Here is a 15,456-nt window from a genome sequence, read left to right on the forward strand (position 1 = left end):
AATGGTAACCTCGGAAGACAAACACCATCAATCCAAACATCTCTCCCTTCCTCCTTCATCCCCCAGCTTTATCTGCTGAGCATGGCGTCCCATGGGATGGGATATCTCTTGGGTCAGGTATGGCCAGCTGTCCTGGCTGTGTCCCCTCCCAACTCCTTGTGTCCCCCAGCTCACTCGCTGGTGAGGTGGGGTGAGGAGCAGAAAAGGGCTTGGCTCTGTGTGAGCACTGCTCAGCAGCAACTAAAACATCCCCATGTTACCAGCACTGTTTCCAGCACAAACCCAAAACATCGCCCCATTCTAGCTATTATGAAGAAAATTAACTCTACCCCAGCCCAAACCAGCACAGATGCTAACTTTGTTGACTAAAATTTGCTTGAAACCTTGTTTTATTTAAAGTGGTTTCTCTGTACTGCTGACATCAAGAACCACTGCAAAACTGCCACTATTCTCAGAAACTCAGCAGCTACAGCCTAGGCTTAAATTGACTTCAGGACGTCTTCCTTCGACTAGTTAAGAGCACTCTCAATTTAAAAACACTCCTCCACCAGGCAGGTGCAACGCTGGATACAGACTGTGCCTGCAGAGAAAGTTTGAAAACAAACAGGATGGGTTTTGTCTGGATTGTAATTCTTGCCTAGTTCCTAGCATTGCTTGGGAAATAAAAGTTGAAATCAATCCTTCGTCTGAGCTAAAATGTTTTAACCCATTTCTCTATTAAAGACTATGATCTTCAAATAGATCCCAAATTTACAGAAAAAATACCACCTGAGGGGCAATGGTTGTGTGTCTCAGGGTCCACAAGGTCCATGTTTCCACCAGCCTAAGCCGGGTGCTATGTTGGTTTTATTCTGCCTTGATGAACTGGGCTTTCAAACCCAAATGCAATTTTGTGTGCTACATCTATTTCACCATTAGACTCCAAATCAAGATATATTGCCACATCCTCTACAAATAACAGCAGAAATAAACCAGAGAGTAAATCTGTAAGATGATCAGAACTTCTTTTTGCCATCATGCTTGTCTTGAGTAGTTATAACGAAGGCAGTTGTAAAGGGATTTTTCATTATTATTTCTTTCAGTAAGCAGTCTTGTTTCAGTATTCTGTAAACAGAAAAAGGCAAATACAACTGACAAATGATTATGCCGATCAAAAGAGCACTAACCAATTTCTCTGACCAAGAGAAAGGGCTGGTGAGCATGTATAGATGCTTCTCATTTTGTGCATAATATGACATACTGAGGTGGGAGGAAGGATTTTGCTGAACTACCATGTTCTAACAATGAGGCTTTGGCTAAGTTGCTGTGGTGTGGTGCTGAGCACTGGTGGATTTTATTGACTGACAGGATGTGACAAGAATTAATTCCTTGTCCTTTTTGCAGAGTAGAGCCAGTTGGCAGGGCTTGGCAACACCTTATACAGCCAGAGCTGCTCTTATCAAAGTTACTTCATAACTTTGTCTCAGGAAGCAGTCAGCTCCACAGAGGTAGCAAAGAGTAAAAAGGGTAAGGTAGAGGGGGAGTAAGCACAGCACCTGTGCTAAGTATTATTAGTGGACTAAGACAGAGGTTAGAGATATAAGTAAGCAACATAAGGGTTCAAAATAATAACAAAGAATTGGATCTGCCTGGTACAGCTGCTCTGAAATGCTCTGTTATCTGCTGATGCACTTGTCCTAAACTTAAATGACCAGCTTCATGAGCCGGGAATGCTGCATCAGTGCATTGCCTGGCCCAACACTACTGTGTCCTAATCACGGTTAGGGCTTCTGATACTGCTGTGGAAATAAATCACGAAAGCAAACAATAGGTATTGCTCCCTTTCTTACTTTGTAGCTTTTAATTCTGGAAAGAGGAAAAAAAAATCACCTCTAATGAAGGCATCAGGAAAAGACCAGGTAGTAAGGTGACGAACACTCCAGAAATACCAGTGGGTTGATTGGATTTTCTCCGATAGAATAACTCTCAGTTTAGCAGCTGTACAATATTACAACTTGTTGTTTTCAGTTTCTTTTTAAATACAGACTAATCTTAACCTAAAGACCCTGGGTCTAATCTAAACAGGGACTGCTATCACAGAAGAAAGGAAATGGAAAGAGTAGCTACCATTTCATTCAAGCTCTGTGGGGGGAAAAACAAGCCGGTTGCCTCTGGGTAGAAACAATAACAACCGGTTTCTCATCTTGCCCTCAGATCTGCAGCGTGGTAGCAAAGTTAGGTGACTGTGGGGACCTCAGACAGATGCAAGCCATCTCCACGGCACCATCACCAGTGAATGCCACACCAATGGCTACTCTATTAAATACACCCGGTAAAGTCCACCTAGATAGATTTAAACATACTTAAAAGACATGTTTTGGCCAAAATAATACAACTCCTTTATTTATATCCATGACTGCATTTCCTCAACACACTCAAGCATCCTCTGGCTTTAGGTGCAAGTCCGTTCATGGTTGGGACCCTCCCTGTGAGTCAAGGACCCTCCCAGTCCTGTGCAGGTAATTTTTTATTTCCCTGTTTGTTGAAGACTTCCTCTTTTTCTGAGAAGTGAAACCTGAAGTTAAATGGTCTGTTACAAAAGCATGCTCTGGTTCCCATTTCCCACCCCATCTTTTGGTATTTCTGAGCCCAGTGCACTCATTTGCTGCCCTAAGGACAGAATATCAGTGTCTGCCTTCTGAAGAAGCCCGTCTTCTTGTCGCTTGCACTGTGCCCCACTGTTACTTTCTGGATCAAATTGCCTTGTAAATCTTCCTGACCATGTATATGGGTATCACCTCACTTTACACATAATTCTGTGATAGCAGGTCAGCTCTTCTCATTTCTTCAAAATATGCATAAACTACTATTTTAAAATGAAAAAAAAAAATATGGGGGGATGCAAAGGTTTTTTCTTGCTGGGTTGCCTGCCTGGACACTCCATATGAGACAACTTTCTCTTAGGGGTTCCTCCCTTCTGAGAAAATGTTTTTGTCCAATAAAGGAAAAGGGAGTATTGCTTAGTTCATGAGAACTTAACACCGCCAAAATATTCCTTTTTGCATACAAAGGTCTTTTGAAAGCTTTCTTGGAATTGGCTCAATCGATCATTCTTGCATATCATTACATCTCTCAAACAAATAGAACTTCCCTTAAAAGGTTCACTTAATCTCTTTTGAAGTTTACAAAACAACCATACTCTCTCACAGCTCGTTTCCTTTTTTCCTTTTCCTTTTTATTATTTTCTTTTCTTTTTCTTTTTTCCTTTGTCCTTTTTTCTTTGTCCTTTTCCCCTGATCTTTCCAACCATGCCACAGAACAACTTTTTATGGTGCTGACCCCAGCTCAGCAGGACTGGCTTATATCTAAGTAGGATTTTACAAGCATTAAGGTAGAGCAATTGACAGCTGGGCTGCTTGTGCAAGACTGGCTGAGGAATCACGGTACTTAAACATCATGACTACAGCACTTAACTGGACAATATTCAGTTGCCTTAGGGTGTGAGCTCTCTTTCTATCATTACAATAATTAAAAAAAAAAAATAGTCCTGTAAGCTTTAATGTCATAAACCTTCAAACTGAAGTATAAAACCCCTGTAAAGACTAGCATCCAGGAAATTATTCAATCGAGGATTGAAAACCAGACAGAAGTATTTACATTGCAAATATTAATTTATTGGCTGTAATATATTCATTGGTTTTACGGTCTAATCTGGCTATGTCTAGTGTGCTAATAAATGTGTTTGAGTAGAGTCAATACATGATGATGAAAGTCTGTTTCCCATGGCACAGCTTTGCCAGAGAAGGGTGCTGTCACCCCAACTCTCGGCTCAGAAAGTCACGCAGCCGCTTAGCTGACCTTGGCCCTCTCCCTAGTAGCTGCTTTTAAACTTTACTTAGACAGTACGTGAGCTTATCAATGACATTTGTGAAATACATTTTATGGATATTTTGAGAAGTAATTGATAACAAAATCATGAATACCTATAAATTTATAACTAGCAGAACCTATACAGTGTGTCACTGAACATGACACAGTGCTTGTACTACTCCTGTCTATGCCTCATCAGTGCCTGTTTAGTCTAATCTTTCTGTGTTTTGCAAAAGAATGTAGTAATGGTGTCATTTAATCACTAAAGGTAAATAAATTTACCATGCATTGCAGAAATGAAATGACCTTTATAAACTGTTAATCAGACTCAGAGCAAGTTTTCAGAAGCAGTGCAAAGGAAAACATTGCTCTTCGTAAAGTGTGTTGATACTTAAACTTCAACAAACAACCCAGGACACTGGAAAATTTGAGGGTTTTGATAATTTTATCTCTGTGTGGAGCATGCAATGCTTGTTTATGGTTCAGAGGTTACCCTCTTGTTAAAAGAAAAATAAAATGCTTTTCACACTGCTGCCAAGATACAACTTAAGAACAACAGCAAATTCATTATTTCAGGTTGTGTTTTCTTCCTCCTGTGCTTCTTCCATTCAGATACATAAGAGATTTGTGGAAACTGTCAAAAGGTCCTTCTCAGGAAACTTCCTGTACCTTTTGGAATAAGCTGTAAGGAGTGATAAGAAGTTTACCATTCCAGCTATCCCATTCAGCTGGCTGTGACACATCAGGCTCTTCAGAGCAGAGCTGATAAATGTATTTATTCAGACTTTTCCAAAGCAGACCCTGCTGCAAAGAGCACAGGATAAAATTTATTCTCTAGGAGAAAATCAGCACAAGGTCACACAAATCTCATGTAAGCCTGAACATCTGGCCAAATGCCACAAAATTTGATTATATCTGAATGGTTTTTGAGAATTACGTAAGTGACAGTCCGCATTTGTATCACATAAATATTTTAAACTTTTGGCCCAAGTTAGGAACAACAAGACCTAATTCTGTATAAACCCTCAGTAAATACGCACCCAAGCTGTTGCCTATACCATGCTTGGAAGAAAGAAACCTGAAAGAAGCAAATAATGGATCTTGTTTACATTAAAATAATAATATAAAATTTAAACAAGCCCACAGAAAATGGCTTGTCTCACCGGGGAGATGGACAGATGTGTTGGCATCAAAACACCGCTTGCTTTCCTGTGTGTGCCTCCTATTTGTACTCTGCTTTGGTTTTGCAAACACTCGTAATAATAGTCCATGCCTTGTGCAGAGAACTGCTATTTTTAATGAAACACAAATCGTAAGAAAATATTTAGACAATACAGAAAGTGTGAATTGCAAAGTCTGAGCAGCACTGATGCATGTGCACATGCATGAATACAAATATGACACATTAACACCAAAAAAAAAAAAAAAGTGACAGTGTACCATGGTGACCTTAACAGTTTGTGGAAGTTCAAGCCCCGTGGTTTATTTTGTGTTTTAATACTTTTGAAGCTGTCTTCTCAAAAACTGCGTGTCACCTGAGCTTGCAGAGGAAAATAGGTCAAGAATGAGGGCAGCTTTTCTGCCAGGTTGATGGCAAAGGTGTGGGCATACTGATACATTCTGTTGGCTGAAGCTGATGATCTACCCCTCTGCCTTTTCGGGGCACTGGTTTTTCCGTCTGTATAACTAATACCAACGTCCATGATTCAAAGTCATGAAAATGCTTGAAGTATACGTTTTACTTTGATAAATTTTACTTTAGAGGGAGGAATTGATTTTTCTTTAATGGTCATGTTTAATATTCATGTTACAGCTATATGCCGGAAGAGGACAAAGAAAAGTTCCTGGCACTTGACACGCCAGCAACTGCTATTGTGTGTGTATGCAAACACCAGATGTTGTCCTTAGCTAACAAGGGCGAGTTGTTTGCTCTTTTCTTATTCCTTCTTCTGAAGTAACCCCACAGGTTTCCACATATTCTTTAATGCGAAAACTTCAAAATTTAATTAAAATCCTTATCCAGTTCATGCACATCAGTGGCGATTATACCATGGGGTTAAAGTCACGGGAAGAAATAGTGCTTATGAACTGTTTAAATAAAGTGTACAGCCTTAGCTGTTGCCATGATTTTCTGGGAAATGCAAAGTCCCGTGTTGGAGAATGTAAGATGAAAAATCATGGGTGTTTTGTTTCAGAAAAGTACTAGTTTTCTGTGTACTTGTGATGTGTAGTCTTGCTCTGACATGTTGTAGATGTTGGACAGATTTTGCCTGGGGAACAGGCAGCTACAGACATCCGGGAGAAAGAAGTTTAATTTGAAAATTTTTTTCTTAATTAAAAACAATTTTTTGCTAACCTGTCTACAGCATAACATGAGTGGAAGCATCTTCAAGCATGCAGAGCTATGTCCAAAAACATCCAAACGCAGGTTTAATTTTGGGAATCTGTAGTCAGGGTCTTCTACAGAGAACACATCACCCTGGGGTCCACCAGGATTATTCATGCATGATGCCCTAGTTTTGATAGGTTCCCCCAAAGAATTTGTTAGACTGTGTCTGCTCTGAAGACTCTAGTGTAGATGTAACTCACCTTAAGTGAGCTCCTCCAGGTGTAGGGTAGCCCCCAAGTTACCCTGCTGCTTGGCCAGAAATTTTGACTTGTTCAAAAGTTAGCATAGCTGTAGCTGATCAGCTTCCACCACCTGAGCTAACACTGTCCATGTACGGCTCAGCTCCCTGCACAGACCCTCAGGCAGCTCTCTTGTGAGTAGGTGTGGGTCCCAGTGTCCCTGGTGTTTTAATGGTGAGGGACCACAGTTTTCAAGCAAATCACAAAGTTCATCAACAGCCACAGAGGACCACAGGATTTCAAAGTGACCTTTTGGTTTCAGTACAGCCCATTTTATTGCAAGGTTTGATGCTGCGTAGGGTCAATAACAATTTATTTCACTGCAGATCAAGGTGGACTTTGCTACTGGCTGTTTGCTCAAGCTATCAGATTTATTCCATCAGATATCCCCATCTGAGCAAGTTCTTTGTGTAGCAGATCTGCAAGGCTTGCTTTACCAGCCCTGGAGAGAAGCTGGTTTATCAGACCTGTTTCAGATATCCACTATGGAGGGAGTGCAAACCCAGGGGGACTAAGCCCTCTGCACGGCAGACCTCTACTTTTCATCCAGTGAGTTTCAACCCCATTGTGTGCTAGTGAGCCATCTGGTCTGCCACAAGGTCCTCTGCACGGCAGAGAGGGCAGTCTGTGCCTGCTCTGGGCTCAGCACAGGCAGCACCAGGCAGAGCCCCTGCGGTAGTGAGGAAGGAGATGTTTCCCTTCCTCCTGAGCAAGCTAGCAGATACTCTGCTGAAGCTGGGCTATCCACTCCCTGCTCAGATGGGGATATCCGAAGGAACAAATCTGCTTCTTGAGCAAACAGCCAGTACCAAAATCTGATTTTCGTTGGGCACACTGTGTATCTTGAAGGAGAGGCTGTTTTCTACTGGTGAGCAACTGGTTCTACCAGCCACACCAGAGTGATAAAGCTTGAGTTTTGAATAGCTGTCAGCACAGAGGCATGTACTCCAAGCAGTGCTCAGATACGGATGTTTGCTAAGGCATAACTGTCCCTCTGGTGTGCAACCATTGATTGGATGGACAGTTGCATAAAGGATCCCAGAATAAGACCAGTCACCATCCTCTGAGAGAGCCCTGAGGCTGTTACTGTTCAGAAGAAAGCCAGACTCCAGCAGCAACATGTCTCAGCTGGAAACCGCGATGGGAATGACCATTGCTGTCTTTGACAAATATGCAAAGGCTGATGGCAACAGGCAAACCCTCACCAAAGCAGAACTAAAGATGCTTCTGGAAAAAGAGCTCCCAAACTTCCTCTCGGTAAGAGAACAGCACGGTATCGTTTCTGTGTAGCTGATGTAAGGGCTGCCTGCAGATACAGCTTTTAGTGCATTATAGGGGAAATTACATCTGGAAATACGCAACTGTGTGTAGAAAAAAAATGAATAAAAAAGCCTTTGCGTATGCTGTGTGAAACTGATTCTAATATTCAGGGCCATTCCCTGTTTAGCACACTCACCGGTCGAGTTTTCAGGACAATGGCTTTGAAATAGACTGGGTTTCACCTTCAGAATTCACCTACTTCTGTTTATCCCTAGATTTATCAGCTCACATCATGTCACAACTGCTGTGAAGGTAGTTGTGTTGTTGCCAATTGAAGATCTTGATTGCAAATAATTATACACTTACTTTCTCTAGGAATTTAAACTACATACTCAGTATGCTCATCAGATTTACGCATAAATGAGAAAAACAGATGAACTCAGTATGAACAGTTTTGCATTTGTCTTTAATACTAAAAGAAAGACCTGAAAAAGTATTTTACAACATAGATTTGTGTGTGATCATCAGGTGCATTTAAGTAGGTTATATATATAAAAACAGTAACTCTTAGCAGGTCTTCAAAATGCTTAACATCTTACAGTAAATACTCCAGTGTTTAGCTGCCTGGGAGACAAAACGCTTTTCATTTCCAATTTTTTTTGTCTGCTTCCCTTCACTAAAAATCCAGAAAACACCTTTAAATGTCTTGTTCTTTCCACACAGGAGCAATGTTTATCTAGATGTACAGCTATTGTTCTTAAATGCAAAGGCTAGAACCAAATGTTCCAAATGTGGCTACCACTTTTTGTATCCCGCATAATTCAATTTTTTAACAACCATTTCAGGGCACTTGATACAAATAAATATGTTTCTATGCAAGCTATATGAAATCACTGTTTGAAATCCACGCCTACTGGGTTTACAGTTCAGAAATGAAATGCAGATGCAATACTCAGAATGAGAACCTGGATGGCTCTGGGGGAATAGAGGAAAATATCTCTGAAAAAAACTCTGTAAAACACATTCGTGGTTGTGACCCAACAGCACCACAGGAAGCATCCTGTTCCTCCTGATCATGGAGATGTGTGTTACCTATAGCAAACACCCACAACAAAACCTCAGTTCTCAGGGCACATGGAAATCCCCCAGAAGCTTGACATTTGGTCTATGTAAGGCTGGGGAGCCACTGTGCTAGACAGCGGCCAAATGGGACGATGTGCTAAAGTTCATTTCTGACTACGTTTACTGGCCAGGCACCACCTTTTCCAGTTCCCCACATTGGCTCTACTTCTCTTCTGAAACTGCTGGGAAAACTCGAATTTTCTAGGAAGATAATTAGCTGCATGTCCTCTTATGTTCTAGTCTCCGTCTCTTTCCCATTTTACCTATTCTAAAACGAAAAAAATAAACAAAACCCCAAAAGCACAAAATAACAATTTATGCCATTACTTGAATTTAAACCAAAAATGTCCTGTCTTGCAGACTAATAACTGCAAGAAAGAAACTGAGAACATTAGTCTGATTTCAGAAAAAAAGTTTAATCTGCCTATTCCTAACATTTATATTGATATTTTTTTATTTGTAACAATGTTCTGGGAAACAGAGTCTTTCAAATACTCATGTATATTTCTGGCCTTAAAATTGGTCATTGCTGACACAGCTCACAACTATCTGGAAAGGGCCTGAATCGGTTAGAGGCAGGAATAAATCCATACCACAGGACTGAAGGACTGGACTCAGTTATAAAGAGTTTCCAAAAAATAATTCCCAAGTGTGCATTTCAGAAGTAATTCAGAGGCTAAAACTAGTTCATCTGTTTCACTAAATAATTTTAAATATTTGCTTAAAAAATTAAAAAGGATTGTAATTTGCAAAGTGAAAAGGAACAAAACCTTCCAGACATATTCATCACTCAAATCTAGGGAACTGGTTCAATTTTTAGTGATTTTAAACGTGCCTATATTTAAAGTGAAACATGAAATCACAGAATGAGAAATTTAATTAGAACATGATCAAGAAGTGCTTTCAGATTTCAATTAAGGTAGTAATTATTGTAAATGTGTGGAAATTTTTCCAAAGTTTATATAATGCCTATCTCGTATAATACCAGATTTATTTTTTGTTTAGAGTCAACAAAATCCACAGGGTTGTTTCCTATATTGGATAAGTCTCTACTGCCATCACCTGCTTATTTTTAAAACTGCGTTTTCTAAAATCACTGGAGATAATCAGTGCCAGGACTCCAGCCAGAAAGCCCTCCTGTAAGCTACTTTAGAGAAAACCTACTTTTTCATATATATTTTTTGGCAAAAGTTTTTTTTAAAAACTATTTTTACTTGGATGGTGCCTTGCTTAGCATCAGTATCGAGTTGTACTGGTTCATTCAGTCCATCAGAATTATGACAACTTAGAAAGATAGTTCTGCTATTTTTCGCTGCCGTAACTGAAGCTTAGCATCATGCTTGCTTCAGGAGCTGCCTCCCCAGATGTTGGCTCCTGCGAGCAGCTTGTGCTGGGCACCGAGGCCAGAGGCAGCTCTGAAAGCACTTTTGAGGCTGTTTGCATCTTTGCTGGGGTGGCGGTATTTAATGAAGCTTAAATTTGACATTTGCTCCAGGAAAGCATTGCTTTGCAAAACTGCAAACTGCCCAAGCTCCAGCCGAGCCTTTCCAAAGGAGCAGATGGGGAATGCGTGGCATTCAGCTCAGCTGGGTAATGTCCTCAGGGCTTCGCATTACACAGCTTTAATTATGACACGTTGTTTTAAACTTAGAAAACTTGCCTTTCCATGCCGGTGCATGACCACAGCTCTCACGTGTAATAAACCCAGAAGCACATGCTTTCGGGGCCGGGGTCTGCTGTGCTCGCTGCCGCTGTGCAGGTGGTGGGCAGATGTGGGTCTGCGCCCATGCCATGAGGATGCTGGGACTCATCCCTGGTCCTGCTGTCACCCAGAGACCCCAGCCTGGGCCTGAGGCCAGCAGCAGCATGAGTTCCCATGGGAAGGGTGTGTTTTCCAGGCAGCTGGAGGAGGAAACAGGTAGCTCCCACCGAGATGGGGAGGTGGAGGCACAGCAGCCCCACGTCCCACACTGGGCGCTGAGCAGTTGTCTCAGCCAAATACAGTTCGAAGGAACTCATGGCTTGATACCCAGAGATTTTAATGCATAAAGCATGCAAAGAGAAGAAAAAAACCCAAAAGGTTTCACTAACAGAAACATGATAACCTGTTACGCTAGGCAGGCTAACAGCGGGGCTGCGTGCAGGAACCGTTACACCTCCATCATCCCCCCAAAAGCAATTCGATTGCAATCTCCCACAGAAAGGTAAATGCACCCGAGCTGGTGCCAGCCTCACAGTCCCCAGACACATACACCCGGCCTCGGCGAGGGCTCGGAGCCCCACCAGGCCTTGTCCAGGGTGCAGGCAGTGATGTTGCTGCATGGGGGCTTGTGCCACCTCTCACTTCAATCTGCTCTTTTCCTTTTCCAGTCAGCGAAGGACAAGGATGCTATTGATAAAGTCTTCAAGAACCTGGATGAAAACGGTGATTCTCAAATAGACTTCAAGGAATTTGTCATCTTTGTGGCCACTCTGACTTGCTGCTGTCACAAATATTTTGAGCAGAAAGCAGCCAAGTAATTGTCAAAACGCTCTCAGAAGCCTTTGCCTGTGCTCCATATGCTCGTGGTATGGATCCCTTCGCTCCTTCCATGTGCTGCCATGCAGTTTACAAGCATGCTGGGCTGTAAAAATAAATCCTACTGTGCTTAATTCCCTGTCTTGAATGTTAATTTCTGCTCCTTTGTGGAAAAACCTGGGCTTAACAGCTCCTACTAACTCACATTGAGTAGTTTCTCTCTTTCTCTGCTTTTTAAAATTCTGTTCTTAACCAAAAGTCTCAATATTCATCTCAGTGCAGAGGATGCACAAGGGTAAGTGCTGCTAGAGCCAGGAATCAGCTAGAGGCTGCTTTTACACAGCACCATCTCTGGGATGCAGCCTGTTGAGCTTCAGCTGACAAAGGCTGCAGCCTAAATCCATGTGTGTGCCACCAGGGCTGGATGGGATCCAGCTCCCCTGGGCAGCCATCCAGCCTGTTTAGTGCTCTCACCTGTGCAGTTGTTGCAGGGCTGCCATGTAGGATCCTTCTTGGTTAAAAAGACATAGCAAACCCAAACACTTTTTTTTTTTTTTTTTTTTTCCACTGCATGGAGGATTCTGTGCAGTTTTATGTGCTGGTGAACCATTTCACCCAGCTCACATATATTTACTTTCTATAACATAAGAAGGCTTCTGTACCAGTATAATGATATTGCTGCACCATTGGCAAGGTAGGTAGGGTTGTACACTATAACCGTTTTATTTAAAACAAATTTAAATACCCTCTCAAATAGCAAGTCATAATATTTTTGCCTGAAACAAGGCTAATGGCAGCAATTATTGCTTCTTTACCTGAAAAATGTCTGTGCAGAGAAGTGGAAGAGCTTGCTTTCAGCGGAGCAGGCAACAGACAGCAGCTGTGACTCTGCAGCTGGAGCAAGACTGAATCAATCTGTAGTCTGAAGCACTTTGCAGGTGAGCATCCCAGTCCGGACTGCAAAAACATCCATTTTAGTTCCTTTGTCTTCAGAACAGCCCCATTTGGTGCTGTTCCTATCTTATGCCAAGAGCCAAGTCATTCCCTGTGCTGCTGCAAGCACAAACGTGCTGTGCAGGTAGAGGTGCCGCAGCTCCCTGTGCAGCTGCACGCCGCTGCTTCGCAGCACTTCAGCTCCGACTGGAGGCCCCGGCAGATCGCCCAGCACAGCAGATGTACGAACAAGGGCTCTGTAGGTGCAGAGCACTGCTTTAACTGCAAAAACATTTTCCTCTTCCTCCTGAAGCCTGGTACAATGAGCTGAGTGACCACAGTTGTGTACCTGGAGCTGGAACAAGATCTTAGTGTCACTGTGTTTTCTGAGTCTGAAGTTAAACCACAGATCTGACCCATTCATAGCTGTGTATGATCACACATATTTAAGTGCGAGATCTTCTGGGAAACCTGCTGGGAAAAGTTTGGGCTCATTAGATTACTTCAGCCTGTTTTAATCATTGCAGGTGTCCTTTTATCTAGCCACCTTCAGTCCCTTGGTTTAGCTGTACCAACTAAACACCACTTAAAACTTGATTGCTAATACCAAGCGCACAGCACCCCAACGCACTTTAATGGACACGACTGCCAGCCGCTTTGGGAAAGGCTCTTCTGTGCCCTGGCACTGTTGTGTCAGATCGAGCAACCGCATTCCAGGGGCCAGGCACTGCTTGGTGAATGTGGCTCTGTCCTCACCAGGGTTGTCCAGCCCCAGTAAGTCTTCAGAGTCTCCCATCCCCCCCACACTACACGTGGCTGGTGTACACACCAGCACTGCACCTGGCACAGACACCCACGGAGGGATCCCCCACCCAAAAAGCGTTAGAGCCACAACTGCTGTGAGTCAAAGCAGCCACTGGTGCAGCTGCAAATGGCACTGCAACAGGTGCTGTTAGCCTGCGGTCACAGACCATGCCTAACATGCAACCAAAAACTAGTGAGTGCTGCCCACGTTCATGCCTTCTCCCTGGCACCTTGCTGAGAACAGCTTCCCAGCTTAGCACAGACCTACAACAAAGAAATGATCAGTTATTCTCATTCTCCGACAGACTTCATAAACCAGTATCAGTGTGTGCAAGAGATCGCTCAAAAATGAGGAAGCATGTTTATGTGTGTGCGTGAGCATGGCTGTCCCCTGCCAAAAGGGACAGCAGGGATTTGTCCCCACTCCAGCACTGCTACAGACTGAGCTCTTGCAACCCACCGTTTTGAGTGAGGGTCTGCCTTCTAGCCCCCAAATCCCTGTGGCACACAGTCGTGCTGAACAACACTCAGAGGATTGCTGAGTTCCTGGGTGGCTGGAGATGGACTGCACCACAGATATTATGCTTGCATAAGTAACATGACTTGCTGTATGGGCAACAGTAGTACAACAGTAATATTTCTCTGCACTACCTACTAGTCATGAAGATGTGCAAAATTCTTCCCAAATTAGCCTTTTTTTCAGAGATTACTCCATATTATTTCAGTTGTTTGAGATACCTTTACAGCTCTAACCCAGTATGCCCCTGCCCGATGGCTGCTGTGCAGCTCATCACTTGCCAGGGCTGGCAGATTCCAGTATCACATCACTCACTGTTTCGTCAAGGCTATAAATGAGAAAAGTGTTCTCCTTATTGCAAAGGAAGTTGATTATAAATTACAGAGGTAAATTTCATATATTGTCTACCCAGCTAGCTAGTGGTATAAACCATCTCAGGTGAGGAAATTTAGGTGACACCTGCCACCGATTGATTGGGGTGTCCTAATTTTTTTGAAATGTATGTTTCCTTTTCCTTTTCCATTAGCATCTAAAACGTTTCCTCTACATTGCTTTGTAATACCCATCCTCACTGAAATTATTTCTTTTTACCACTGTGTGGCACTAAATGCAGCCTTTTTATTACCCACTGAGCCCAAAATTCCATCTATCATTATTGAGACAGAGCATAAAGAATTTGTGTTAAGATTTTTAACAAAATCAGCAGTGTTCTTAACGTCATGGCAATTTTATTTCTAAATAAATAGTGCATGTGCCATCGACAGCATTTCACTGGTTGCAGTGGGAGCAGCAGGAGCCGAGGGCCACACAGAGGCTCTGTCTCTTGGGCTTTCAGTAGGGTTTAGTTGCACCATCCCAGACTCACCCTTGTGAGTTTCCCCTTGTTTGTAGCAAATCCTTTGTGCAATTTATTGTAGTATCATTCTACACCACATTGAGATGTCTTTTAAAACATATCTCTTAAGGAGAATGTTGCTTGTCAGCCAAGAGCGCCACCTTATTTTAGTCACTCCATTTTATCTATCGGATTTTTAAAACCATGCTATTCAGCGGTAAAAGCTGTAATTTACCCCATGTTTCACCTTTAATACCTAAACTTCCAGGGTCTGGTGTCTGATACCCACACAATTTCACTTTTTCTGTAATGCCATTTTGCCCGTTTCCCTGATATTGTGCAGGGTTTTTTCTGCACTTGTAGGGTGCTTGAAGACTCAGTTTACACTGCTTATCTGCAGCTCTGCTCACAGCAGCCTGAAGCTGCTTTGTCACCGCTCCACCTTCCAAAGGGTAACAACCAGCTGTGATGAGCTCCAGCATCTTCGCTTCCACGAAGGAGTACCTGAGCCATTACTCTTGCCACCAGCTCAAGTGTGCCATGAAACCAGTGCAATGTTATTTTTCTCGTTGTTCCTGCAGGTCCCAACCGTGCAAACTCTTACACTTGTGTTGAACTCTCGGTAGGCTCCCTGGTCCCACTGGTACCTGTGGGGACACCAGAAGAGCTCAGAGACCGTGCCCAGGAGCACAGGGATGCTGTGTGCTGGTTTGCTAACCAGAGGGAGCTGTGCATGTTCAGAGCTGCAGAAAGGAGGAAGAAAAGGTGTTTCACTGTGGTGGTTGGTGGTGGTTTGTTTTTTTTTTTTTCTTTTTCCCTGCAGATCTTTCAAAAGCTGTAACTCGGTGATGAATATTCATTTCAATGTAGTACTGAAAATTCAACTGATGACACCTCAGAGACAAAATGATCCAGGAATAAAAGAAATTAACATATAGCTCCCACCTTACCATAGAAAAAAAATTACTTTTCAGAATATATTATTTAACC

General features: G+C 42.6%; 1 protein-coding gene across 1 annotated transcript; it reads left to right on the forward strand.

Moving 5' to 3' along the window:
* The first annotated feature begins 7,110 nt into the window (after positions 1-7,110).
* Positions 7,111-11,509, forward strand: S100P (S100 calcium binding protein P). Its single transcript, XM_056326852.1, has 2 exons — positions 7,111-7,734; positions 11,230-11,509. Exons 1-2 carry the CDS (start codon positions 7,597-7,599, stop codon positions 11,377-11,379), a joined length of 288 nt encoding a protein of 95 aa, XP_056182827.1. The 5' UTR covers positions 7,111-7,596; the 3' UTR covers positions 11,380-11,509.
* The last annotated feature ends 3,947 nt before the right edge of the window (positions 11,510-15,456 follow it).

This window comes from Falco biarmicus, chromosome 1 (genome assembly GCF_023638135.1).
Source record: "Falco biarmicus isolate bFalBia1 chromosome 1, bFalBia1.pri, whole genome shotgun sequence".
Taxonomy (NCBI): Eukaryota; Metazoa; Chordata; class Aves; order Falconiformes; family Falconidae; genus Falco; species Falco biarmicus.